The sequence below is a fragment of the Oncorhynchus mykiss genome, chromosome 15 (assembly GCF_057628025.1).
Source record: "Oncorhynchus mykiss isolate SJ-2025 chromosome 15, ASM5762802v1, whole genome shotgun sequence".
NCBI lineage: Eukaryota > Metazoa > Chordata > Actinopteri > Salmoniformes > Salmonidae > Oncorhynchus > Oncorhynchus mykiss.
Genome location: NC_143036.1, coordinates 63,462,855 through 63,488,012, shown reverse-complemented (window position 1 = coordinate 63,488,012; position 25,158 = coordinate 63,462,855). Strand labels below are relative to the sequence as shown.

At 46.3% G+C, this 25,158-nt stretch overlaps 1 protein-coding gene across 1 annotated transcript; it reads left to right on the top strand.

Moving 5' to 3' along the window:
- The first annotated feature begins 1,617 nt into the window (after positions 1-1,617).
- On the top strand, positions 1,618-25,092 carry LOC110490481 (lysine-specific demethylase 7B). The gene is made up of 16 exons (XM_021563886.3): positions 1,618-1,812; positions 11,197-11,282; positions 13,470-13,587; positions 13,833-13,993; positions 15,738-15,879; positions 16,208-16,394; positions 17,021-17,183; positions 19,247-19,441; positions 19,548-19,639; positions 19,916-20,002; positions 20,264-20,506; positions 20,757-21,042; positions 21,252-21,346; positions 21,466-21,605; positions 21,921-22,300; positions 22,434-25,092. The coding sequence occupies exons 1-16, from the start codon at positions 1,715-1,717 to the stop codon at positions 22,520-22,522; spliced, it is 2,562 nt and encodes an 853-aa protein (XP_021419561.3). The 5' UTR covers positions 1,618-1,714; the 3' UTR covers positions 22,523-25,092.
- The last annotated feature ends 66 nt before the right edge of the window (positions 25,093-25,158 follow it).

The following is a 25,158-nucleotide window of genomic DNA, read 5'->3' as shown; positions in this document are numbered from 1 at the left end:
TCTTTACGGGGTGCTGTCTTGTCTTAGCAACACGACCACCCGCTAGGCGATAGGAACTGTCAGTGGTCATTTTCCATTAGCGCCACCTGTCGACGAGCTCGCGAATGACTCTAAATATGTTGCCATTTTACGCATTGTGCACCAGATGGCGCTCGAGTCCGTGAAAATACTCTCACGCCGCATTCTGTCTTCTTTCAAAGCTTGTTCCCTAAAGTGTAGGACATTAGTCCAAATTTTGCATCAGTTTATCAAGTTCAAAACTATTTTATGTTTACAGGATGATAACTGTTTGTATTAGCTTCACTATTTTAGACCTAGCTATATCATGCCTAGTATTTTGCTGTTGCACAGTAAATTAGTGTGATAATGTTTTTACAACATACCTTTTACTTTAAACATACACATTAAGTATACATTGCAATTCCGTTTTCCATTTGAACATATTTTCATCCCTTATAATTGGCCTGCTCTGACTGCATGTTGGCACACACACACACACACACACACACACACACACACTGCTTCTTCAACTGAAGTAACCCCAGCTGTTTAGACTTTATAATTAATTAAGAGGCATTGTTGGGCTCATGCACAGCTAACATCAGTAGGTTATGAGAATTAGGGCTAGGGTTAGCTAAAATTCTCCCTGGCGCAAGTAGAAAATATCTAATCACAACCAGCCCTGTCCTGAGAACAGTCTTGGTTTCCACTAATGCGATTCTGCTTAAACAGACCAATACAGGCGAAGTATCCTGCCTGGCTGATGCTTATTCAGACATGCCCACTATGGTGACAACAGCTCATTAAAGCAGCGTGGCTCCCCACAGGGAGCTGTCATGAAACCTCAGGGAATGCCCCAGGCCATATACACACCATCATGACTGATGGGCTTTGACCTAAGCACCATGCAACACCCTCAAATCAAGCTGTAGCAAGACAATTTAAACATTCAACCTCAGTTACACTTACACGTTAAAATCCGACAATTATTTTCATGTTTATGAAATATCGACTTCTAAATAGCATCATTGTCTCTCCTTAGGATGGCTTCATAAATGGTTCTCTAGTATAAATACAGTATCAGGCACATGCCAAAGTCAGCAAATAACTGCATGTTTCCATAGGTGCAGTCACGGTGCCGCATGCCTTGCATGCATTAAGCCTACTTGACTATGCAGAGCTGCACAGATGGGTTTATGGGGGGATGGGCACTGTCAGCTCACACAGATCAAACGGGTCGGCAGTCCTATTGCTATTCCCTACGCACAAAGCACGTCACAAACGCACGGTGAGAAATACCAGGCAGGGAGAGCATTTTGTTGTGTTGCTCACGCTTCCTGTATTCTGAACCAGGCCATATGAGTCCAAACCAATGGCAGTGCTTTTCCTGCTGAGTGCAGCCTTGGGCACTTTGACCAAGTTGTGTCAGTTTGCATCATATCAGTGTTGTTTATAGGTCAACGATTACTGTCGAGTTAAATAAAATAAAAACTATTTACATCATTCACAATGTTATAAGTATAGGTATTTGCTATTACACTGAGTAACTAGGTGGAAATAAATCATTTGGAAATTGACGTCAGAGATAGGCTTGCCCCAATGGCTTTCCCATGCTTTCTTTCGCATATGATCGGGTTTCCCCTCGACTCTTTCCGCGTACCCAACCAAATCCCCGCCCCACTTTATTCCTGCGTTGTTTGGGGACAGTAGGAAGATGGCGGCGGCCCCGCTGTACTGTGTCTGCCGGCAGTCTTATGATGTGAGCCGGTTCATGATCGAATGCGACCTCTGTAACGACTGGTTTCATGGCAGGTATGGAGATTACATCTTCCTTGACACATGCAATCGATTTAACCGAATAAACGAACAGCAGGTGCTTGGGAGTAAGCGAGGATTGTCTTGCAGTTGTGACTGCTATTTGTGTGTAACCGGGTCTCTCACACTTGGCACCTCGATCTAGCTAAACTTTACAAAATAGTAAACCGAGCCAGTGTGTTTTATTTCTATTATACATATTGGGAGTTAGTATTTTACTCTACTTATTGGGCTATTAATCGTGTGTGTTGGAGGTTTAAATGCTATCTTAGCCGAAAGCAGTTTGTCAAAAGAAATTAGCCTAACGTTACTAGTTTGCTACCGTTAGCTTGCCAGCTAAGCTTGTGTGTGACGAGCTGTCAATCACGGTGATCAAAGCCAGCCCTTTAAACATTTGGTCTGTTGAAAGAAGCCTATAGGCTTAGCCTATCCAATTGAGTTGAGAACAAAGTTGCCTGGTTATCGATTAAAGGCGTGGGTTCTGATTTTAATCCAGCTTGTCATCCTTTACTATTGAGTTGGGTTAATGCTAGTCTGCTTAATCAGCCTCTAATATACAATAATTGTGTATTACAGCCTGATTAATCAGACTATGTTCGTGACAACCTGACCTGATCCTAATAGACTTTCCTATTTAGGCCACGCGCTTTTGTGAATTGGATTGAAATGTAACGTCAATCTCTGGCACATTCTTGGTGGCATCACTTCACTATCCAAGTGACCTCCACTAGCCAAGTGACCTCTTGCATGATCAACATTTTTAAGGGTAAACTACACAAATCCTACTATTTGAGTGAGTGTCCTCATTTGATCTTGTTTATTTTTATCCCTAACTATTTAGTGGCCAAAAACCTAAGATGAGAAAATATGATTGTTTTTGAGCTTTTGATTGACAGCTCGAGGTTGGGTATTTAAATCCCCCTCTCACCGAAAATAGGCACATGTGTTATACCCCTAGTGGAAGAAAGGAGTATTGAGGAGAAAATTGAAGACAACTAATATGAATACAATAACAGTTTGGCTTGTGTGGATATTACAAAGCTATTGCGTAACTACACTCTGTAGACTGCCAAGAACGCAACGCCCAGAAGGATGGGATGCCTGAGCCAGGGAACTCAGTCTGTGTCATGTGCCAAAAGAAGAGGAACAAACTTTGGAGCTTCCCCGTTGACTAATAACACATGTACACACTGCTCTGCCCAAAACCAGGGGCTTCTCTACCAATCTTTCCCATCAGGCTCGCCAGAAGGAAGTGGCATGCCTCTGGCTGTGAATGGTATGCAAACGTAGTGGAAAGCAGAGAAGCTGCCATGCCTGCACCATAATCCTGGTGCCCGCTTGTCGGCACACCACCATACTTCCACAAGTGTGAGCCGGGGTTGTGACTAGCTGCCTGGCCAGGAGGGAATCTGCTTTCTCTCACCAGTGACTGAACCCTGGATACTCGTATACACAAGTATGGCTTACGGCTCCCAAACGGAACTAGGCAGAGGAGCCAACCAGAGTGCTCTGTGTTGTTTATAAGGTGTAGACTATGGACCAGGTAAGGGGGAGAAGGCAGAAATAGCGCCCTGCTAGTTTCCTAATGGCCTAACACACTACACTACAGGCATGTGCATAGGGCCTGTGCAGTGAAAGAGCCTCACATCCACTGAGCTGGCCTGTGCTGCGGATGCTTTTGCTGAGACTATGGAGATGGCACACTGCTGAGACATTGCATTACGAACGACAACAAACCCCGTATGGCGTCAGTGGCTCACGTTGCAGCCCATAGACCTGCGTCTCTCTCCAGGCTGCGTGGGTGTGACTCCCAGTTCATGTCTGGTTCTGGTAGAGTGTGTGGTAGTGGTGAGACAGCAGAGACTGGATGGGACACAGGGGAATGATTGATGGTAGCTCCACAGAGGCAACTTCAATGTACCATCCATCATTATGGCCTACACTCTCAGCCAGGGGAAAAGACTGAAGAGAGATGGATGCTCTCCCCCTGTCCTCCTCCTCCATGTTGTGAGAGAATTTGAATTTGTGGGAGGGCTTGTGTTTTTAGTGTGTGTGACTCAGACCTCAGATGATGGTTAGTGTCATGTTTACATTCATTAGTGGGACTCTGTGGGGTCTTTGTCTCTGGGGTATGCCAATGACATTACTCTCAGATTGATCAATGCTGATTAGGAGTTCAACAGCATCATGTATTGATTTCCAGTCGTTTAGAGTCACAGGATATTAGTTGGTCCGCTAATGACGATGACACCTACTTTGCCTACATACAGTTGAAGTCGGAAGTTTACATACACTTAGGTTGGAGTCATTTAAAACTTGTTTTTCAACCACTCCACAAATGTCCTGTTAACAAACTATAGTTTTGGAAAGTCGGTTAGGACATCTACTTTGTGCAAGTAATTTTTCCAACAATTGTTTAGACAGATTATTTCACTTATAATTCACTGTATCACAATTCTAGTGGGTCAGAAGGTTACATACACTAAGTTGACTGTCTTTAAACAGCTTGGAAAATTCCAGAAAATGATATCATGGCTTTAGAAGCTTCTGATAAATTATGTAAATTAGCCTGAGTCAATTGGAGGTGTAGCTGTGGATGAACAGTTGAAGTCGGAAGTTTACATACACCTTAGCCAACTACATTTAAACTCAGTTTTTCAAAATTCCTGACATAAAATCCAAGTAAAAAATCCCTGTCTTAGGTCAGTTAGGATCACCACTTTATTTTAAGAATGTGAAATGTCAGAAAAATAGTAGAGAATTATTTATTTCAGCTTTTATATTTTATCACATTCCAAGTGGGTTAGAAGTTTACATTACACTTTAGTTAGTATTTGGTAGCATTGCCTTTATATTGTTTAACTTGGGTCAAATGTTTTGGGTAGCTTTCCACAAGCTTGCCACAATAAGGTGGGTGAATTTTGGCCCATTCCTCCTGACAGAGCTGGTGTAACTGAGTCAGGTTTGTAGGCCTCCTTGCTCGCACACGGTTTTTCAGTTCTGTCCACACATTTTCTATGGGATTGAGGTCAGGGCTTTGTGATGGCCACTCCAATACCTTGACTTTGTTGTCCTTAAGCCATTTTGCCACAACTTTGGAAGTATGCTTGGGGTCATTGTCCATTTGGAAGACCCATTTTCTTCTTCTTTTTATTTTTTATTTTTTTTTAATTTTACCCCTTTTTCTCCCCAATTTCATGGTATCCAATTGTTAGTAGTTACTATCTTGTCTCATCGCAACAACTCCCGTACGGGCTCGGGAGAGACGAAGGTTGAAAGTCATGCGTCCTCCGATACGCAACCCAACCAAGCCGCACTGCTTCTTAACACAGCGCACATCCAACCCGGAAGCCAGCCGCACCAATGTGTTGGAGGAAACCCCGTGCACCTGGCGACCTGTTTAGCGTGCAATGCGCCACAGGAGTCGCTAGTGCGCGATTAGACAAGGATATCCCTACCGGCCAAACCCTCCCTAACCCGGACGACGCTAGGCCAATTGTGCGTCGCCCCACGGACCTGCCAGTCGCGGCAGGCTGCTACAGAGCCTGGGCGCGAACCCAGAGTCTCTGGTGGCACAGCTAGCACTGCGATGCAGACCACTGCGCCACCCGGGAGGCGGAAGACCCGTTTTCAACCAAGCTTTAACTTCCTGACTGATGTCTTGACATGTTGCTTCAATGTATCCACATAATTTTCCTCCCTCATGATGCCATCTATTTTGTGAAGTGCACCAGTCCGTCCTGCAGCAAAGCACCCCCACAACATGATGCTGCCACCCCTGTGCTTCACGGTTGGGATGGTGTTCTTTGGCTTGCAAACTTCCCCCTTTTTCCTCCAAATGTAACGATGGACATTATGGGCAAACAGTTCTATTTTTGTTTCATCAGACCAGAGGACATTTCTCCAAAAAGTACGATCTTTGCCTCCATGTGCAGTTGCAAACTGTAGTCTCTTTTTTATGGTGGTTTTGGAGCAGTGGCTTCTTCCTTGCTGAGGGGCCTTTCAGGTTATGGCAATATAGGACTCGTTTTTACTGTGGATATAGATACTTTGTACCTGTTTCCTCCAGCATCTTCACAAGGTCTTTAGTAGTTGTTCTGGGATTGATTTGCACTTTTCGCACCAAAGTACGTTCATCTCTAGGAGACAGAACGTGTCTCCTTCCTGAGCGGTATGGCGGCTGCGTGGTCCCATGGTGTTTATACTCGCATACTATTGTTTGTATAGATGAACGTGGTACGTTCAGGCATTTGGAAATTGCTCCCAAGGATGAACCAGACTTGTGGAGGTCTCTATTTTTTTATGAGGTCTTGGCTGATTTCTTTTGATTTCCCCATCATGTCAAGCAAAGAGGCACTAATGGCCATAATGACCAAGGTATTGGAGTGGCCATCACAAAGCCCTGACCTCAATCCCATAGAAAATGTGTGGGCAGAACTGAAAAAGCATGTGTGAGCAAGGAGGCCTATGAACCTGACTCAGTTACACCAGCTCTGTCAGGAGGAATGGGCCAAAATTCACCCACCTTATTGTGGCAAGCTTGTGGAAGGCTACCCGAAATGTTTGAACCAAGATAAACAATTTAAAGGCAATGCCACCCAATACTAATTGAGTATATGTAAACTTCTGACCCACTGGGAATGTGATGAAAGAAATAAAAGCTGAAATAAATCATTCTCTGTACTATTATTCTGACATTTCACATTCTTAAAATAAAGTGGTGATCCTAATTGACCTAAGACAGGGAATTTTTACTGGGATTAAATGTCAGGAATTGTGAAAAACAGAGTATGTAAACTTCCGACTTCAACTGTATCATGCTTGAATATCAGAGTAAGCTCTGCTGCACTAAGGACCAATCCAGTTTGTCAGGCAGTGTAATCATGTGTTGACAGATCTAGTGGGAGAGGCAAAGACTGTGTATGGCCCATGTGTATGAGGCTCACTAAAAGACGTAGGCCTATGTTGAGAGCATGTGTGAGAAGACACAAACCCTGTCCCCGACCGCCTTAGAAGAAACTACTCAGTTCAACATGAGAACCTCAAGGCAATGCAACCTGCACCATAAACAATGAAGTTGTTCCACTCCCTCCCCGGGGGACTGCAATGCCCCATAAACAACAAAGCAGCAATCCTCTTTTGTTTTCCAGCTGCCAACAGAGAAGTCCTTCTACCCTAAGCTGTCTGTAGAAGCTTAGTGATGTGGGTTAATGGCGGAGAGAGGTTGTTGTGTACGAAGGCCCTTCATCAGTGCATTGTACCCATTGATACCCATCAGTGCATTGATATGATGGGTATCCTTTCCTTTTCTCCGTGAGGGTTCAAATTGTCTGATTTTATGCCAATTTAGTCTTTGGAAAGGCAGGAGTCAGGTGCCCTTTGGGTCTAAATGAACCCAAGCAGGTGTGTTTAACTGCCCTCCCCATCTCCCATCCTCTCCCCCATTAGCTATCTGCCAGTTCTCTAATGTAGGCGGGTTGGAGCCCTATGCAGGGGGGTTATTAAGTGCTTAAAGCAATGGCTGAGCCCGCCTACAACCCTTTGTGTCTCGGTTGATCATTGAGACACAATGAACCCCTCACAGTACATAGACTAATGAATAACCCCAGTCACACAGGAAGGCAGGCAGCTCCACAACAGAGGATGTAGAGGGATAGGAGCTGATGGCAGTAGGAGAGTTGACAGCTCTCCTGATTCAGGACAGGATGTTTGACCCATGGATGGAGAACTCATCATGATATAATGCATTTTAGCATGGACTTTGCCATTGAGGGCTTCCACAATTTTAAAGTAGTCAACTGGGTATGGATTCCTATGAGTTGGGAGCAATCAGCCAATGAAGAAGAAAATAGCCTCTGGTGCTGTTACAGATGCTTTAATGGCACAGATAAAAAGATGAGTCCTCAATCTTTCTCTTTGGTTTGACCTCATGCTGCTATGCTGGTGTCTGCTCACCATTGGCAGGGGGCTGGCATTGTTTCTGGGAGAGTGGTGAGACAGTGAAAGACAAACACTACCCATATCATATTGGGCTTTATTTCCCCCAGGGCTGATTTTATGCCAATTTAGTCTTTGGAAAGGCAGGGCTCACTTGATTTATTACTATACACTAAATACCAAAGTTTTGTCTTCGACACAGCTCACTCTGTCTCGCTCGCTCTAGCATGTCCCACCCTGACAGAGAGGCAGGAGAATTCATGTCAGGCCCGGGGTGACATAATTGGCACTGTGACTCATTCTAGTCTCCCCAGCAAGGCCACTGAGCAACCTCAGGAGACCAGATTCCAGCCCACTGCTGCATTGTACTCTGTCTTGGCTGCTGACGTAGGAAGTGAGTGGAGGTGGACTGTTGAGGTCACTCTGTAGGGTTGGGACACTGAAGGTGTTTATAGCATTGGATCTTCTATAAATGGGGCCCTGAGTTTTTTCCGATGACTTTACTTGACCAGGAAAAACAGTTAGCGGCCTACCGAGTGTTGCAGCGGTCTAAGGCACTGCATCGCAGTGCTAGATCCGGGTTCAATCCCGGGCTGTGTTGCAGCTGGACCCGTACTGAGAGACCCATGACACAATTGTCCAGGTTAGGGGAGGGTTTGGCCGGGCCAGCTAGTCCTTGTCCCATCGCGAACTAGCGACTCCTGTGGCTGGCCGGGAACATGCACGCTGACACTGTCGCCAGTTGGACGGTGTTTCCTCCGACACATTGGTGCGACTGGCTTCCGGGTTAAGCGAGCAGTGTGTCTAGAAGCAGTGCGGCTTGGCGGGGTTGTGTTTGGCTCTCGACCTTCACCTCTCCCGAGTCCGTACGGGAGTTGCAGCGATGGGACAAGACTGTAACTACCAATTGGATACCACAAAATTAGGGAGGAAAAGGGGTATAAAAGTACCCCCCCCAAAAAAATGTATTATACATTTTTAAGTCTTATTCCTACCTAAAATCAGGCAAGGTTCTCTTGCTTACCTCGGTTATTACTCCCAGTCCCAACCTGTTATGGCTTCAGGCTGGCTCTGCAGTTAGTGAGAGTGTGAGCTGCTGAACAACAACACCATTGCTAAGGAGACTTAACCAGCAGCAATGCACCACCAGAGAAAGTTCAGGTGTGACGCCGCTTCCTGCTGGCCTTTGATTCCCTTTACAATTTCCACTCTGATCAAGGCTGATGGTGGCTGGTGAGAACTGTGTCCACTCCTAGGCAGGCCCTCTGTGAAAATAGTCGTATTTTCTGCTATTGAAACCTTTACTACTTCTTCACACAGCTCCTAGCCCCCAGGTTCTTCACACAGCTCCTAGCCCCCAGGTTCTTCACACAGCTCCTAGCCCCCAGGCTCTTCACACAGCTCCTAGCCCCCAGGCTCTTCACACAGCTCCTAGCCCCCAGGCTCTTCACACAGCTCCTAGCCCCCAGGCTCTTCACACAGCTCCTAGCCCCCAGGCTCTTCACACAGCTCCTAGCCCCCAGGCCCTTCACACAGCTCCTAGCCCCCAGGCTCTTCACACAGCTCCTAGCCCCCAGGCTCTTCACACAGCTCCTAGCCCCCAGGCTCTTCACACAGCTCCTAGCCCCCAGGCTCTTCACACAGCTCCTAGCCCCCAGGCTCTTCACACAGCTCCTAGCCCCCAGGCTCTTCACACAACTCCTAGCCCCCAGGCTAACTCCGGGAACCTGAGGGAGGGAGCTGGAACTTTAATGGCTGTCATTTACCGCCCTAAGCAAGTCCCCCAGTGTTTTCTGTTTTCACACTGAAAGGAATTCCACTTTTTCACTCCCAACATCAGAGAGCAGGAACTCATTTAAATGTACCCACTGAAGATCAGTCACAGAGCAGGGAGATTTGAATGAGAGGAAGACTGCAGAGCAGGAAGAAGGTGGAATTGCTTGAGATTCGCTAAGTTGTTGCCATTTTTATGAACTCTCAAGCCACTTAAACTAGCTACTAGGGAAACTCCGTTTGTTTGTATTTCACAATGAAACAGATTGTCGCAATGAAGAAATAGGAACTTTGTGTTTTCTGCTACGTAATCTTCCATGTCAGTGCAGCAAAATATATTAGTCCACATTTCTCTTTATGCTCTTGTCAGCTGAAACTAAAGTTTAGCTTAAATGGGCTATCTTTTTGTTTACTTGAGAAGAAGCTCTTTAAAGTGCTGTCTTAGATTCCTCCCATACCCCAGTGACACCAAAATGTTGCCTGCCGTTTTTCTCCCCTTCTCCATGCATCGGTGGGCATCCACACATAATGGCAACACTCAAAGCCTATTCACAGGATTCTGTGTGTTATTCAGCGTTCTCTTATGGAACAAAGCATTGGTATGCACAAGAGGATTGTGTGTGTTGCTGCCTGTGGTTTGGCTGTTGTGGGGCGGTCGGAGGTTTGGTGGTGTAGGGGTTTGAGTGACGTCAACACTGTCGCAGTTCAGTGAGATACTGAGACAAACGCATGGTTGTGATTCCCAGTCTGTAAATGGCCAATAGGAAAGATCTGGCCCAGAATGGTCTAGAGGTTATTGTTGGGGCCTAGGGAAAAACTCCTTGCCCTAACTAACTAATTCCTTGCCCTAACACCCCTGTCTTCCAGACAAATGAAACCGATCGCCTCCCAACTTCAAGGTTGCTTGACTTCGTACCTCCTTTAAAAAATGAGGGACCAAAAGGTTGTCTCCCACATACACTACTCTGTAGTCTGGCTCTGTGTTTACCTCAACCTCTCCCTGCTCCTCCAATACATCACCATTCTGTAGTGTTTCTGGATCTGTGTTTACCTCAACCTCTCCCTGCTCCTCCTATACATCACCACTCTGTAGTGTTTCTGGATCTGTGTTTACCTCAACCTCTCTATTGCCTCTCTGCTCCTCCTATAAATCACTATCCACAGCCACACAGACTGTCAGAACAGGCTGTCAGTTTAGAAAAAACATGATATCTTTTCTGTCTCTCGTAAGTCTCAAGTCTGGCCCAAAGGATGACCCAGTGAGAGAAACTTGTATGTGACCCCTTTTCCCAAAAGCTTTAAATCATGTAAGTAGGGGTCGCCCTACTAATTATTTCATGCAGTGGACTGACTCCCTTGTGTACAACACCCTCTCAATCCCTCTCACAATCCCTCAAGCTGTCCAGAGCATGGGCCCTGGAACCATGGGGATATCAGTGAGAGAGATTGCCTGTTTCCACAACATCTTATCTGGTGTTATGATCCCGGAGAGAACAGTCTCCTGTCCTCCTGTTGATTTATTGGAAACACCATGGCGCTAGCCTGGTCCCAGATTTGTTTGTACTGACTTGCCAACCGCTATGGTCAATGTGATACCACATATTGGGACCAGGCTATCATGGTTCTGTCTTTCTCTTTATACTGACAGTGATGTCTCCTGTCTCCCCACAGCTGTGTCCAGGTGGAAGAGCACCATGCAGTGGACATTGACGTTTACCACTGTCCTAACTGTGAACCCCAACACGGACCCTCCTTGAGTCAGTATTCCAGTCTGTTTTTGTGTGTCTCTTTGTCTGTCCGTTCTGTCTTTTCTCTGTCTTCTCTTCCTCAGCCGGTCTCTCTCCATCTCTTTTCTCTGTCTTCTCTTCCTCAGTCGGTCTCTCTCTCCATCTCTTTTCTCTGTCTTCTCTTCCTCAGCCGGTCTCTCTCCATCTCTTTTCTCTGTCTTCTCTTCCTCAGTCGGTCTCTCTCTCCATCTCTTTTTTCTGTCTTCTCTTCCTCAGTCGGTCTCTCTCTCCATCTCTTTTCTCTGTCTTCTCTTCCTCAGCCGGTCTCTCTCCATCTCTTTTCTCTGTCTTCTCTTCCTCAGTCGGTCTCTCTCTCCATCTCTTTTTTCTGTCTTCTCTTCCTCAGTCGGTCTCTCTCTCCATCTCTTTTCTCTGTCTTCTCTTCCTCAGCCGGTCTCTCTCCATCTCTTTTCTGTCTTCTCTTCCTCAGTCGCTCTCTCTCCCTCTCTTTTCTCTGTCTTCTCTTCCTCAGTCGCACTCTCTCCCTCTCTTTTCTCTGTCTTCTCTTCCTCAGTCGGGCTCTCTCTCTCCCTCTTTTCTGTCTTCTCTTCCTCAGTCGGGCTCTCTCTCCCTCTCTTTTCTCTGTCTTCTCTTCCTCAGTCGGTCTCTCTCTCCCTCTCTTTTCTCTGTCTTCTCTTCCTCAGTCGGTCTCTCTCTCCCTCTCTTTTCTCTGTCTTCTCTTCCTCAGTCGGTCTCTCTCTCCCTCTCTTTTCTCTGTCTTCTCTTCCTCAGTCGGTCTCTCTCTCCCTCTCTTTTCTCTGTCTTCTCTTCCTCAGTCGGTCTCTCTCTCCCTCTCTTTTCTCTGTCTTCTCTTCCTCAGTCGGTCTCCCTCTCCCTCTCTTTTCTCTGTCTTCTCTTCCTCAGTCGGTCTCCCTCTCTTTTCTCTGTCTTCTCTTCCTCAGTCGGTCTCCCTCTCTTTTCTCTGTCTTCTCTTCCTCAGTCGGTCTCCCTCTCTTTTCTCTGTCTTCTCTTCCTCAGCCGGTCTCTCTCCATCTCTTTTCTCTGTCTTCTCTTCCTCAGTCGGTCTCTCTCTCCATCTCTTTTCTCTGTCTTCTCTTCCTCAGCCGGTCTCTCTCCATCTCTTTTCTGTCTTCTCTTCCTCAGTCGCTCTCTCTCCCTCTCTTTTCTCTGTCTTCTCTTCCTCAGTCGCACTCTCTCCCTCTCTTTTCTCTGTCTTCTCTTCCTCAGTCGGGCTCTCTCTCTCCCTCTTTTCTGTCTTCTCTTCCTCAGTCGGTCTCCCTCTCTTTTCTCTGTCTTCTCTTCCTCAGTCGGTCTCTCTCTCCCTCTCTTTTCTCTGTCTTCTCTTCCTCAGTCGGTCTCTCTCTCCCTCTTTTCTCTGTCTTCTCTTCCTCAGTCGGTCTCTCTCTCCCTCTTTTCTCTGTCTTCTCTTCCTCAGTCGGTCTCTCTCTCCCTCTCTTTTCTCTGTCTTCTCTTCCTCAGTCGGTCTCTCTCTCCCTCTTTTCTCTGTCTTCTCTTCCTCAGTCGGTCTCCCTCTCTTTTCTCTGTCTTCTCTTCCTCAGTCGGTCTCCCTCTCTTTTCTCTGTCTTCTCTTCCTCAGTCGGTCTCCCTCTCTTTTCTCTTTCTTCTCTTCCTCAGTCGGTCTCCCTCTCTCTTTTCTCTCTCTTCTCTTCCTCAGTCGGTCTCCCTCTCTTTTCTCTGTCTTCTCTTCCTCAGTCGGTCTCTCTCCCTCTCTTTTCTCTGTCTTCTCATCCTCAGTCGGTCTCTCTCTCCCTCTCTTTTCTCTGTCTTCTCTTCCTCAGTCGGTCTCTCTCTCCCTCTCTTTCTCCATCCCTCCCACTTTCTCCCCCTCCATGGCTGATGGACTGTCCCCAGGAGAGCGTCAGTCTCCAGTCTGATTTAGGAGCCTGACCTCAGAGCCCGGGGCCAGACATTAACAGGCTAATTGAATGGGGCTGTAATCCTTTGACTTAAATTGGTCCTAGCCCTCACCTTGGCCTCTGCTAGGGGAGGAACGGAGAAAATATATTATCAAGACTAATGACTATTATCCATAATTCACAAGCCTCCGTTGGTTTAAGGGAAGAAAATTGAATACGGTAATAATTTGTCTCAGGTCTGTCACTAGTGATCGTTTTCATGGCCAGTGAAGGCTGTGGCTTTCTGTGAGTCTGATGTTCTGCGTTTCTCCTCTTGCAGTGAAAAAGCGCAACAACTGGCACAGGCATGACTACACCGAGCAGGACGATGGCACCAAGCCAGTGCAGGCTGGCACCTCTGTGTTTGTCAAGGAGCTCCAGAACAGGACTTTTGCCAGGTAGGAGCCCAGAACACCTACCACCAAGGACTCTGATGCTAAGCTAGACCCACTCTCACACCTGCACAGAAAACACACGTTTCCTCAGCAGTTGTGTTTCTATGAACAAGACTGTGATCTTTGTTTTAGTCACAATACTTAACATGTATTATGTTCTTAATTTCTCTCATTGGGTATTTACATAGAGTTGAACATATCAACCTGAATTAGCCACTAACCATTGTCTCTGTGTGTGTGTGTTGCAGTGGGGATGAGATCCTGCAGTGGATGCCTGGGGAGCAGGTGACCCAGAGGTACCTGGAAAGCCACGGCTGGCAGTACCCCATCGCTGTGTCCAACATAGAGGGACTGGGACTCAGGCTGCCTCAACCATCCTTCTCTGTCAAAGATGTGGAGCACGTTGTCGGTAAGGACATAGAGAGAGTGTCCTGTGTGTGTGTACTGTTTGTGTGTGTGTGGCGGGGCATGCTCAAGCACCCTGGGCTAGATTTTCTCTGTCTATTTGCAAACATCCTCAGAGTCTAAGTAAATAAGTGGTGTAGTATATGTAGCTGTGCTACATTTAGCATGTAGCACAGCTAAGACTGATTACCAACCCATCCACTGCCTGTCTACTGCACGGGATGCCCATTTGATAGGACATATGTTACCTACACCTATTGCTTTGAAATAGAATATAATTAAAAGCTAATGAATGCATTCCCTGTCAGATAATGAGCGCCTAACGTTGAGCGGACACCATCTGTCCGTCAAACAAACAGGTGCCAGGTTCAGAGGGTATTTAGCCCCTTTATCAATCATCTCCCAATGGCTGAATAAGCCCTACAGGAGGGGAGGGCAGGTCTTCCTCAGCCCCCAACATGACCACCTCTGCTCTCTATAGAATAGAAAGGCCTGGTACCACAAGGCTCCTATTACAAGCCCATTACTAACCCACAGCTATCTGGACCGACTGGACGCCCAACGCAACCCAACGCCACTTGTGTTTTATCATGGAAGTTCATATTCCACCCTCTGCCATGCTCCGTTGAGCATTAAGCTGCTCTGATGAGAAGCAGCACAGGTGTTGTGACTGGGTGGAGACAGAACACAAGCAGGATCAGGTTACCTACCTCCTTACAGTTGGGACACAATGGGGGACAGGCCTGGAACCTGCTGTCTCCTGGGGTTACCCAAGCCTAGACTATGGTCGGCCAGCTTAGGATAAACCTCCTGGCATTTGTCACCTCCCAGTACTTAATGTTGTTCCTCCTCGTTGGGGGTAGGTGAAGTTTTCAGTCTAAATATCATGTGAAAGGTTGGTGTCTGGAAGCACCCTACAGGGTCTAGCTGGAGTGAATGCCAGGTATCGGTGCATTGCTTAAAACACAGGAATAGTTGTGATGACCATGTGCTACCAGCCAATATAAAGGTGTAGTGTGGAGTATTTACTATGGTCTGTTTTGGGCTTGTTGGCTGGTAGACTGAACACTCTCTGTTCTGCTCTCTCTGTTTGGCTAGCTACCCTAACTCCAGCTGTTCACTGTCATCAGACGCTGGCCAGCTGGACCCGCCGTGTGTGATGTGTAGGGGGTTGGGGAACATTAGGGGTGTGTGGGTTGGTGGTGGGAGGATCACACAAGCACCAGCTGTCCTGTCCCCACACTGCCGACAGGCCCCCGTTTCCGGCCCTCTCTCTCCCCGGCTTTCACTGTGTCGTTTGATTCACTGCCTCCCAGCTGTGTGAGTGCTTGTGGGTTTTTACCCTCACACCCATTAAAGACAGTGGCCCCTTCCCCAGTCTCCACCTCTGGGACTCATATGGACTGGACAGATTGTCTGGCCCTCACCCCCCACCCCCCACTCCATCCACTCCTATGGTGTATTGGCTGTGCCAGTCTCTCCCTTAGGAGTTGTAAAGAGACATGGAAATGCCAGAGAGCTTCAGAGTTCAGATCCCCTCGCCCACTGGCTCCCATTTAAAATGTCTATCCCTGTTGTCTGTCACTTCAGTAGGAATGATCCTTTCTCTTAACCAGATGTAGTATATCTGGCTGAATGGTGCAACTGTAGACACAAAATGATGATGATTCCATGGGCAGACTGATACCACGTTTTGCTGTCTGCTCCACTATATGACAGCTTGGTCATCATTCTCTTGTCGTCCACAGGCGGTGACAAAGTCATTGACGTCATCGACGTGGCCAGGCAAGCAGACAGCAAGATGAAGCTGAAAGAGTTTATTAAGTATTACTACAGGCCTCATCGGCCCAAGGTGCTCAACGTTATCAGCCTGGAGTTCTCTGATACCAGGTAAGCTGTAATTTGGTCCTACTTCTAATAATCCATTGCCGACTCTCTCTCCATTCAAATGGATCTATTTAAAATTAATGCTATTTACAAGACATGCAAACAGAAATCAAGAGCATCCACAGACTGCTGTCAAGTTCTTCATGATTCACAAGAGAAAAACGAGAGTGATCACAAACATTCAACATTACATTATGTACAGCTCATGACAAAAGTGATCAAACTACTTATTATCAATGATATCATTATTTAGTACATTTCAGCACTTTTACTGTGATTTTGACCCTCTTAAGTAGCCATACCCCTCTTACCGCTCACTCTCTCCCCCCAGGATGGCAGATCAGGTGGTGGTACCTGACGTAGCTCAGAACATGTCCTGGGTGGAGAACTACTGGCCAGATGACTCCTTCTTCCCCAAGCCCTTTGTCCAGAAGTACTGCCTCATGGGGGTTAAGAACAGCTACACTGACTTCCACATAGACTTCGGCGGCACCTCTGTGTGGTACCACGTTCTCTGGGTGAGTGGGTGTTAGTTACATGTCCTACATGGACACTAGGCTATCAAATCCTAGCAGTGAACTGAGTGCAGTTTGGCAAGTCAATAAAATCAACTGTGTCCACAACATTATTTGGTGATAAATCGATGGCCTGGCTCGCTCTTTGGCATTCCCCTCACCACTTGTAATGCGCACTGACATTTAATCAAGTATGTTTGTACATGGGGGAGCTATTTAGAGCAATCTAGGCTGATTGGTACCCTGGAGGAAGTTCCAGGGGGAATTCTGTCCCCGCCGTGGTAATAAATGATCCCTCCAACGGCAACAAAGTAACCAACCGCTGCTAATCACAAACTGGGCTTTGTGTTCATGGTGACATCACCAGGCTGGCAGGCAAGCACTCTCCTTCGCTATAGAAGCAATGTGCAGCTCAGCTTGTGAAAAAGAGGGCTGGGAAATGCACCATAAATGGAAGAAAAAAATCCCCTGGTGTGAAAGTCAAACACATCTGTGTGTCTCTGAAATGAAACATCTTTGCAGGCATCTGAGTGCTCCTCATTTTCTAGTCACATTGTGATGTCTCTTGGGTTAAAATGTTGATTTTTTTATGAACTGTCGTTAACTCCCTCTACTCTCTGTGTTTCCAGGGTGAGAAGATATTCTACATGATCAAGCCAACCCAGGTCAACCTTGCACTATACGAGGCGTGGAGCTCCTCCCCCAACCAGAGTGAGGTGTTCTTCGGGGACAAGGTGGACAAGTGCTACAAGTGTGTCGTGCAGCAAGGAACCACGCTGCTCATCCCCACAGGTGTGTGTGTCACAGGAGGAAGGTGGTACCTTTAAGTGGGGAGGATGGGCTCGTGGTAATGGCTGGAGTGGAACAGGTGGAATGGTATCAAATACATGGAAACCATGTGTTTGATACCATCCTATTTGCTCCATTCCAACCATTATTATTAGCAGTCCTCCCCTCAGCAGCCTCCACTGCAGAGTGTGTGTGTGTGTGTGCAAGCATTTGGTCTTTATTTGCTTTCTCTTGTAACATGCCATGTATTTAGTTTTCCTGAGAAGAGCTAAACAGCTTACATTAGGCTTGTGTTAATGGAACCATAGTGTAGATGAAGAGGGGTTACCACTGACGATGTAGACAGGCCCTGTGAGTGTGTGACACAGAAACCCTTCTGGAATTAGACAGTGTCCTTAAAAGACCTTTTCCACTGTGTCCTTAAATACCTCACACGCCTGCTTTTGGTAGTCTTGTCTGCCCCTCCGTAGAGAAACCTGTCTATATCCTCAAAGTAGACAGAAACAAAACAGTCTAGTTTCCCAGGGTGCCTGCCTGGAAACTGACTCCCTTATTTTAAACACTGACATGTCATTGCCAAGAGAATTTGGAAAATAAATCTTTGCTCAGCAACAGCCTAGACACACCCGTCTATTGTCGTAACACAATAGGAAGTTCCCTAATGGAACAACAGCACCAGTAATGTCGTGAAAGTGACCATATTAGAAGCTCTTGGGCCTACTTTATCCTCAGCCAAGCCTCTGCTATAGCATGTGACTTGTAATTCACCTCTCACATTCCACCCCATGTCTTGATGACGTAACACGTCTAGAGAGCCGTGAACGGGCGACCACAGTAAGCAGAACCTGATGGTTAACACATGCTCCTTGTTCTCCTCATTAACTCCAGATGGCTTTTAGAGGGGTTTCACTCATGTCCTTTAGTGATTTAACCCCATCTCACCATCTCCGTTGTCACCACAAGGATCCTTCCATAAGCTTACCTGATGGGGGGGGTCGTATTTCATTTGTAGATCACAGGGTTCCATGTTTTTTTGCTCATGGAGATCACCTGAGGATGATGTAAAACTATACAGGATATGCAATCGGTTCAGAACAGCAATCGTGTGCAACTCAAGACTTTTCACAAGTTCAGGGTATCCATACATTTCTGTGTCAATACTCCCATAGGAACAAGAAAACTCACACGTTTTAAAATGCTCCCAAAGTTGTATACCTTGAGTAAAGGTTAAGGACTGCAGCTGTGTTTTCTCCAGGGGGTTAAGGGGGTGTGGAGAGGTGGAGAGGTGGGTTAGAGATTTGAGGAGGGGGTAGAGCACAACATACTTGGCCACTCAACCGCGGTAACCCCGTAACCGCGTCAGTGCCTGCAGTATCAGTGCTGCGTCACCACCGCCTCTGCTTTCTGTTCTCTCCGGAGGTATAAAGAGCCCTGCTTTATCTTGACCAGGTCAGGCAGGCCTGATATGACCCTGTATGTTTGTGTTGTCAGGTCAGTTTGTGTGCCAACAGTGTGTGTGTCAGTTTTTATCAGGTTGGTGTTTGTGTGTCACATACCAGGTTTACATTCAACCTTTTTCTGCCAGTAAAGTAGATGTCGGAGAGGGAATGTGACGACAGAACCGATGGAAACATTAGCCTGTAAACCTTCCAATTGTTGTCAAAACAAAATATGCTGGACATGGTGGGATCTTTTTGTGTCGATAAAATGAATAATGTGATAGAACTGCCCTTTTATGCGGAAATATTGATATAATAACTATCATATCGAAGTAAACTTGGAGTCACGCGATGATGTGGTGTGTGGTCCTCCCACTACTCTCAGGAAAGCATGCAGTTTATTAGGCTACAGATGAAATAAGTTATGATGAACTTCTCAGGGTGGTGAAAGTGTAAGGTGATGAACTTGATGCTTTTTTCCAATGAATATCGAGGGTCTTATTCTAGTGACATGATGATCGATGCTTTGCTACCGATTTGACAAATACAACACCTGGCCAGTGTCCTTGTATTACCACAGTCAGTGAGTCAAACATTGACTGTGTTTGTGTGTGCTGCCCTCTGCAGGATGGATCCATGCCGTCCTCACCTCTCAGGATTGCATGGCGTTCGGAGGCAACTTCCTCCACAACCTCAACATTGGCATGCAGCTCAGGTGTTATGAGATGGAGCGTCGTCTGAAGACTCCAGACCTCTTCAAGTTTCCCTACTTTGAGGCTATCTGCTGGTATGTGGCCAAGAACCTGCTGGAGACCCTGAAAGGTGAGTGAAGCTGTAAAATCCACCTAACCCAATAAATATATTGTAGTGTTTTTATTTTATTTCACAAGCATCATAACAAATATAATGCCTTTGTTCTCTTTCTCAGAGTTGCGAGAAGACAACTGCCCGCCCCAGACCTACCTAGTGGAGGGAGTGAAATCTTTAATCAGTCCACTGAAAACCTGGCTGAAGAGAGAGGTGAGGGGCACCGAATGAAATTGAATATTTGTGTTATTTTTCCATTGTATCTATGGGTGAAGGTCCTGGCTTCACCTTCTCTATACTGCACCTGACTCTACAATGTTGGCTGATGAATATCTAGACTGATTGGTTTATCTCCCAGCTGAGCTCTGATGGAAAGGGGGTGGGGGTCATAGTGGTTTCCCCTGGATCTGATGACACTGTGCCAGTGGTGGAAACAGAGCCTCTTTGTTCAACTCCACCCTAATTGTGTGTGGAACATTGTGACTGCAGGTTACGGAGCCCACCAGCGAGGTCCCCGACCATATCAGGCCCAACCGTCTCATTAAAGAGCTGACCAAGGAAATCCGCTACCTGGAGGTAAGGGCTGTGCTGGGGTCACAGGGGGAAGGGCCTGAGGAGCATCACCTTTGTGTAGGTGGAAGAGCACTCGATCTGAGGGGCTGTATGAGAAGTGCTTCTAATTAATCTGTTACTGATGTGATGAATTTGTTGCACCTTATTTGTAACTGGCAATCATTCTCTTGCGACTTCCTTGTTTATAGATGTAGATTAGATTTAAATATTGAGGTTGTGTTCAAACCCCTCCCTCCTCTAATGGTGTTATGTGTGTTCCAACAGGAAGACCAGGGCAGCAGTGGTGGCACCAACAAGCCAGTGAAATCTCAGGGAAGCGGTGGAGGCCAGTGTCCGGCCACGCGCTCCACGCTGGAGAGGGTGTGCCCGGCCCGTCAGGCGCGGCGGGCAGCCCGGAGGCTCCGGGAGCAGCAGGAGCAGGGCCCTAAGGTTCCCTCTAACCTGGAGATCCTGGAGCTGCACACCAGAGAGGTGCTCAGGAGGCTGGAAGTGGGCCCTCTGGAGGAGGTGAGAGGAACATGTGAAACTCCCACAACGTAAAACTAGAATGTCACACGCTCTCTGGCATATGTCACATTTAAATGCCTTGTTATTATTGGAAATAATCATTAGATCAATCAATAAACCACATTAGTATTTTCCGTGCATTACTCCTACTGAAAGCAATACTGTTCCCATGTTATAAAGAGTCATACAATTCAATAGAAACGTCTGATACCTGTGTTGAATGAGTCCTATAACTCTGTCTCTACCACAGGACCCTACCTTCTGTCCCCCGGTGCATGGGAAGTTCAACATGGTGTCCACCGCCTCTGCCGCTGCTGCTGAAAACCCAGACACACACCTGCGTCTCACGCTGCACAACGGACGGATCATCCGAGACGCGAGGAGACCAGGTAGTAGCACGGCTAGCAGCCCGGTGAAGGCGGAGAGTGAGAGGCCGTCCGTGGGCCAACTGAAGAGCAGAGAGGAGATGAAGACTGAGTCAGACCAGGAACAGCAGCACAGCACTATGGGAGGAGAGGAGAAACCAGGCCACCTCAGTAAGTCATGATGCTGAAGCAGTTCACGAGATATAGATAGATAGATATATATTTGTCAGTTTATTGACCTCATTGTCCCAGACACACCATGCTTTCTAAAGGGTCATGTTGTTGACACAGACTAGGTCTAGTAACCTGTTGACTTGGACACGGAGAGGGAATGGTTCCTACCATTATCTGTGGTTAATGATGTCTGTTTGCCTTCTCAGGGGGTATTGAGAGGGTTAAGACTGAACTCGGGGAAGAAGCCTCAGGACACTCCGACGTGTCGGACATGGACTCGGACAGTGATTCCAACACACAGGTACCTGATATTAACATGGTCTACCCCCACTGTGGTTTTATCAGTGAGAACATAGCACTTAAAACTGTCTGTTGTGTATCATCCCTCAACCAGTTTCTCGTCTCTCTCCCTCTCTGCAGCAAAACACCTCTTCTGAGGAAGATTCAGGAAGCTCCCAGAGTGATGATGATGAGGAGAGGGGCTCATCCCAGAGGGCCACGGGGCACACCATAGAGCTAGACCAGACAGACCTGAACCTCCGGCACAAGCCACTCAAAAGGTGGGTTGTCTGACCTGTTGTGCGTGGGTGAGCTAAAACACAGCTCCTGTTATTGGAATCACAAACATATTTTAGCAATTTAGTTATTTATTAAGGGATAATTTATTGTAGAAGTGTCTAGAAGTTCACGCCATCGGTTTAGTAATCTCATAACGATGGAATTGGATTTGAAACAGAAGCATGTGCCAATATTATGCATACAATGATTATATTCATAACTTCCCTTTTGACTGGTAAAGATGAGCACAGTTGGCTTTTGTGGAGTCTGGCGGTGGACTGTAAATGACTGAGTGTCTCTCTTCTGTGTCCCTGCAGAGAACGTCCTACTTCACCCAGCACAGAGGAGGCCATTCAAGGCATGCTGTCCATGGCTGGCCTGCTGTGCCCCTCCAAGCCAGACGAGGTCTCCACTTCCCAGGAGCCGTGGTGGTCCAGCCCGAGCCGAGGCTCACCGGAGCGCCGAGAGCAGCACCAGCGTCGTGTGGCGGGGGACAAGAGCCCCATGGACAGCCAGGGCAACAGCAGCAGCGAGGCCTGGGACAATCAGGGGCCCCTCTCCCTTGGGGCCCTGAGCCACGATGCCAGCCCAGAGGCCGACAACTACCAGTACTGTGATCCCTCAATGTCTCCCCCTCTCCACCCCTCCAAAAGACACGCCTCCAACTCCCCTCCCGTCAGCAACCAGGCCACGAAAGGTACGCAACCAACTATTTGATTCTTTCCATTTGTTTAGTAATTAGTTAATGTTCTCAGGGATTGGATGCTACTGTGACACAACTCTCTCTTTATTCAGCACGTCAGCCATTCATTTTGGGTTTTGTTTTTCAGGCAAGCGGCCCAAGAAAGGAATGGCCACGGCCAAGCAGAGACTGGGGAAGATCCTGAAGATGAACCGACACAATGGCGTCTTTGTATAGAGCTCTGAGGGCCACAGGCAAAGCTAAAGGAGGGGAACAGATCCCTGTCCTCACATCCAGATTATTCTGTACATTTAGTCGACACCTTTTTGTCCTGGAGAAATCACTGCCTGGGGAAAGGGCCCATCTGAGAGACTTGTTGTTGTCAGACACACAAACGAACAGGCTTACTGTGCATGCTTAGGACCACAGGGTATTGGATTCACATGAGCAAGCTACCAATCAAGCGCACAGCTTCACTGCAAGCACTCTAAAACGTAATGGAGAAGAAGGGGAAAAAAGCATGTTGATTACTCAACTTCAGGGAAACTTAGAATTCCAGTGGGCATCAACGTGCCGTGGGGAAGTGTTAGATGTCTGGATGAGGTAGGAATGAGGTCTACAGTACATCGCAACATTGAAGACAAATCTTCAGCCAATGTTAATGACACGCGTAAGCCAATGAAGGCTGCGTGATGTCCCACCATCTGCATCTCCCAGCGCTGCCTTCCTTGAATATCTGCAGCACTATTAACTGGATGAGACCCAGGACAAGATGGAAGTTTGGATATACAGACTGGCATTGACCCACCTGGCTCTGTGTCTGGGCTCTCTAGCAGGGCCCTTTTTGTCCCTGAGAAAAAAGTGCTAATCTAATTTTTCTAAATGGTGCTTAATGTTTGTACGTCCTCCATGCTCCCAACTCCCCTTATCTCAATCACACCAGCAATAATGACGTTGAGTAGAGAATAAAGAAGTTTTGAGAGGCAGCACTCTTGGTTAGTCTTCCCTGCCACATTGTGTCATTCATCTATTTAAAGACAATTGCCTAATTTATCATTACACTGTTTTTTGGGAAGGTAAAAACCCATCAGGTCTAAAACAATTACATTTGAACCTGTCTGCATTAGTTCATTATAAGTCTCTATTTGAATTTCACGTTTTAATACTTTGATCGCTCATATGAAAGCCATACTCCTCGATATAGAATTTATGATTTTGCTGCCCTCTGATGGTCAAAGGGAGACTAACACAGAGTGCTGCCTCAATAAGAAATGTTTTATAGTGTAAGTTGTTTACTTGGTTGAAAAACAACTTGTATAATATCTTGTTTAATTTATTTCAAGTTGTTACTTGATTTTAATGTGTTATTTCTTTATGGATTCTGAGTTATGTATTTATTAATTGAGAGGTGAATATTGATTTTATTATATTTTGGCCCTAAACCTCAGCTATTCTGGGAATTCTCTCAAGGTTTTTTTTTTCTTTCTCTCTCTTATGCTTATTGTATATGTGGACATTTTAGACTTCATGTGGTTATGATATTGTGCAGGTCAGTAAGAATTTCTAACTCAATCTTTTTTTTCTCCACTTCTGTCCAAGTGGACTTTCTTAACTAGATTTGAAACGGTCTCTTCTGGTTTCCTCTGCTTCCAGGGGTTAGTGGGGTTCTGTGTTACGAGAATGGGTCATATTGTGACTCCAAAAGGTTGCTACACCTATAGACTACGTCAAGTAGGCTAACGAAAAATACATTTTGTACAATTTAAATAGGGTGTTTTTTGGGGGGGTCCTATGCTATGGTGCTGAAGTGAGGTGTGTGATTTGATGTGGATTTGTAGTTCTTCACTCTCAGGGAATGATGCCACAGACATGACCACAGCTATGACCACAGATATGTAGCTGGTGATTACCTTAATCACCAGTTACATCATGTACACTGTAAGGCAAGTTCTTCCAACCAGACTCTTGTTCCACTTCCTTCTCGAACTAAGCAGTTGTGCATTGAAATTGACCAAGTTGAAGAAATCAACATGGTCATCTCTATTTGGAGATGATACTCAAGCTCTGCCTAGCTACTAAAAATGTTTAACTCCATTGTATCAATATCCAAGAAATCCAATCTTCCAGCATCTACCTTCTGATAGAGCAGACCCCCCCCCCCCCCCAAAAAACACAGCATGTCCCAATATCCTTAAACACCCTTGCTCTCGTCTACAGAGTATTTCACTGAATGACATCCAGACTTACTCAGTCACCAAGTAACTTTAATAGCACCCTTTGAACAGTATCTGACTTGAAAGCTGTGCTATGAGTTCAACTTGCAGTGCACCTGACCTTGGCATAATTGTGGTCTATCGCTTAGCCCTTAATGAGATTTTACCTAATGACACACATCACACTTTCATGTCTTCCCCTCCATGGAATACAGTGTTTGATCCTATTGGCAGACATTTCCATGGACTCTACACGTTCACCTTTTAACTCTTATTGCATGTTGAAGTCCTCACCACTCGTCTGTGTAGTAATAAGCACAAGAACTAGCCTGCAGGCAGGGTTTGTTATTAGCAGCAGTTCTTTCATTGTATAGTATTTACCGTAAACTCTTACGTGCAAATCTATTTGCATTTGTGTTTTTTTCTATCAATGGTCATGTTTCTTCTCTGTGCATTAGTCCTTCAGATGGTTTGATTTATCATGATTTGAACCATACAAACACTGGCTTACTGTGACAATTACTTGATGCATTGAATATGTTTCAGCATTTCAAAAATGACCTGTAAATATAAAAATGAACTGATTCTGTTAAATTGTAGTTTTTTTTACAGGAAACTAGGAGTTATTATACAGTCATTGATTTTCCATATGTACACACC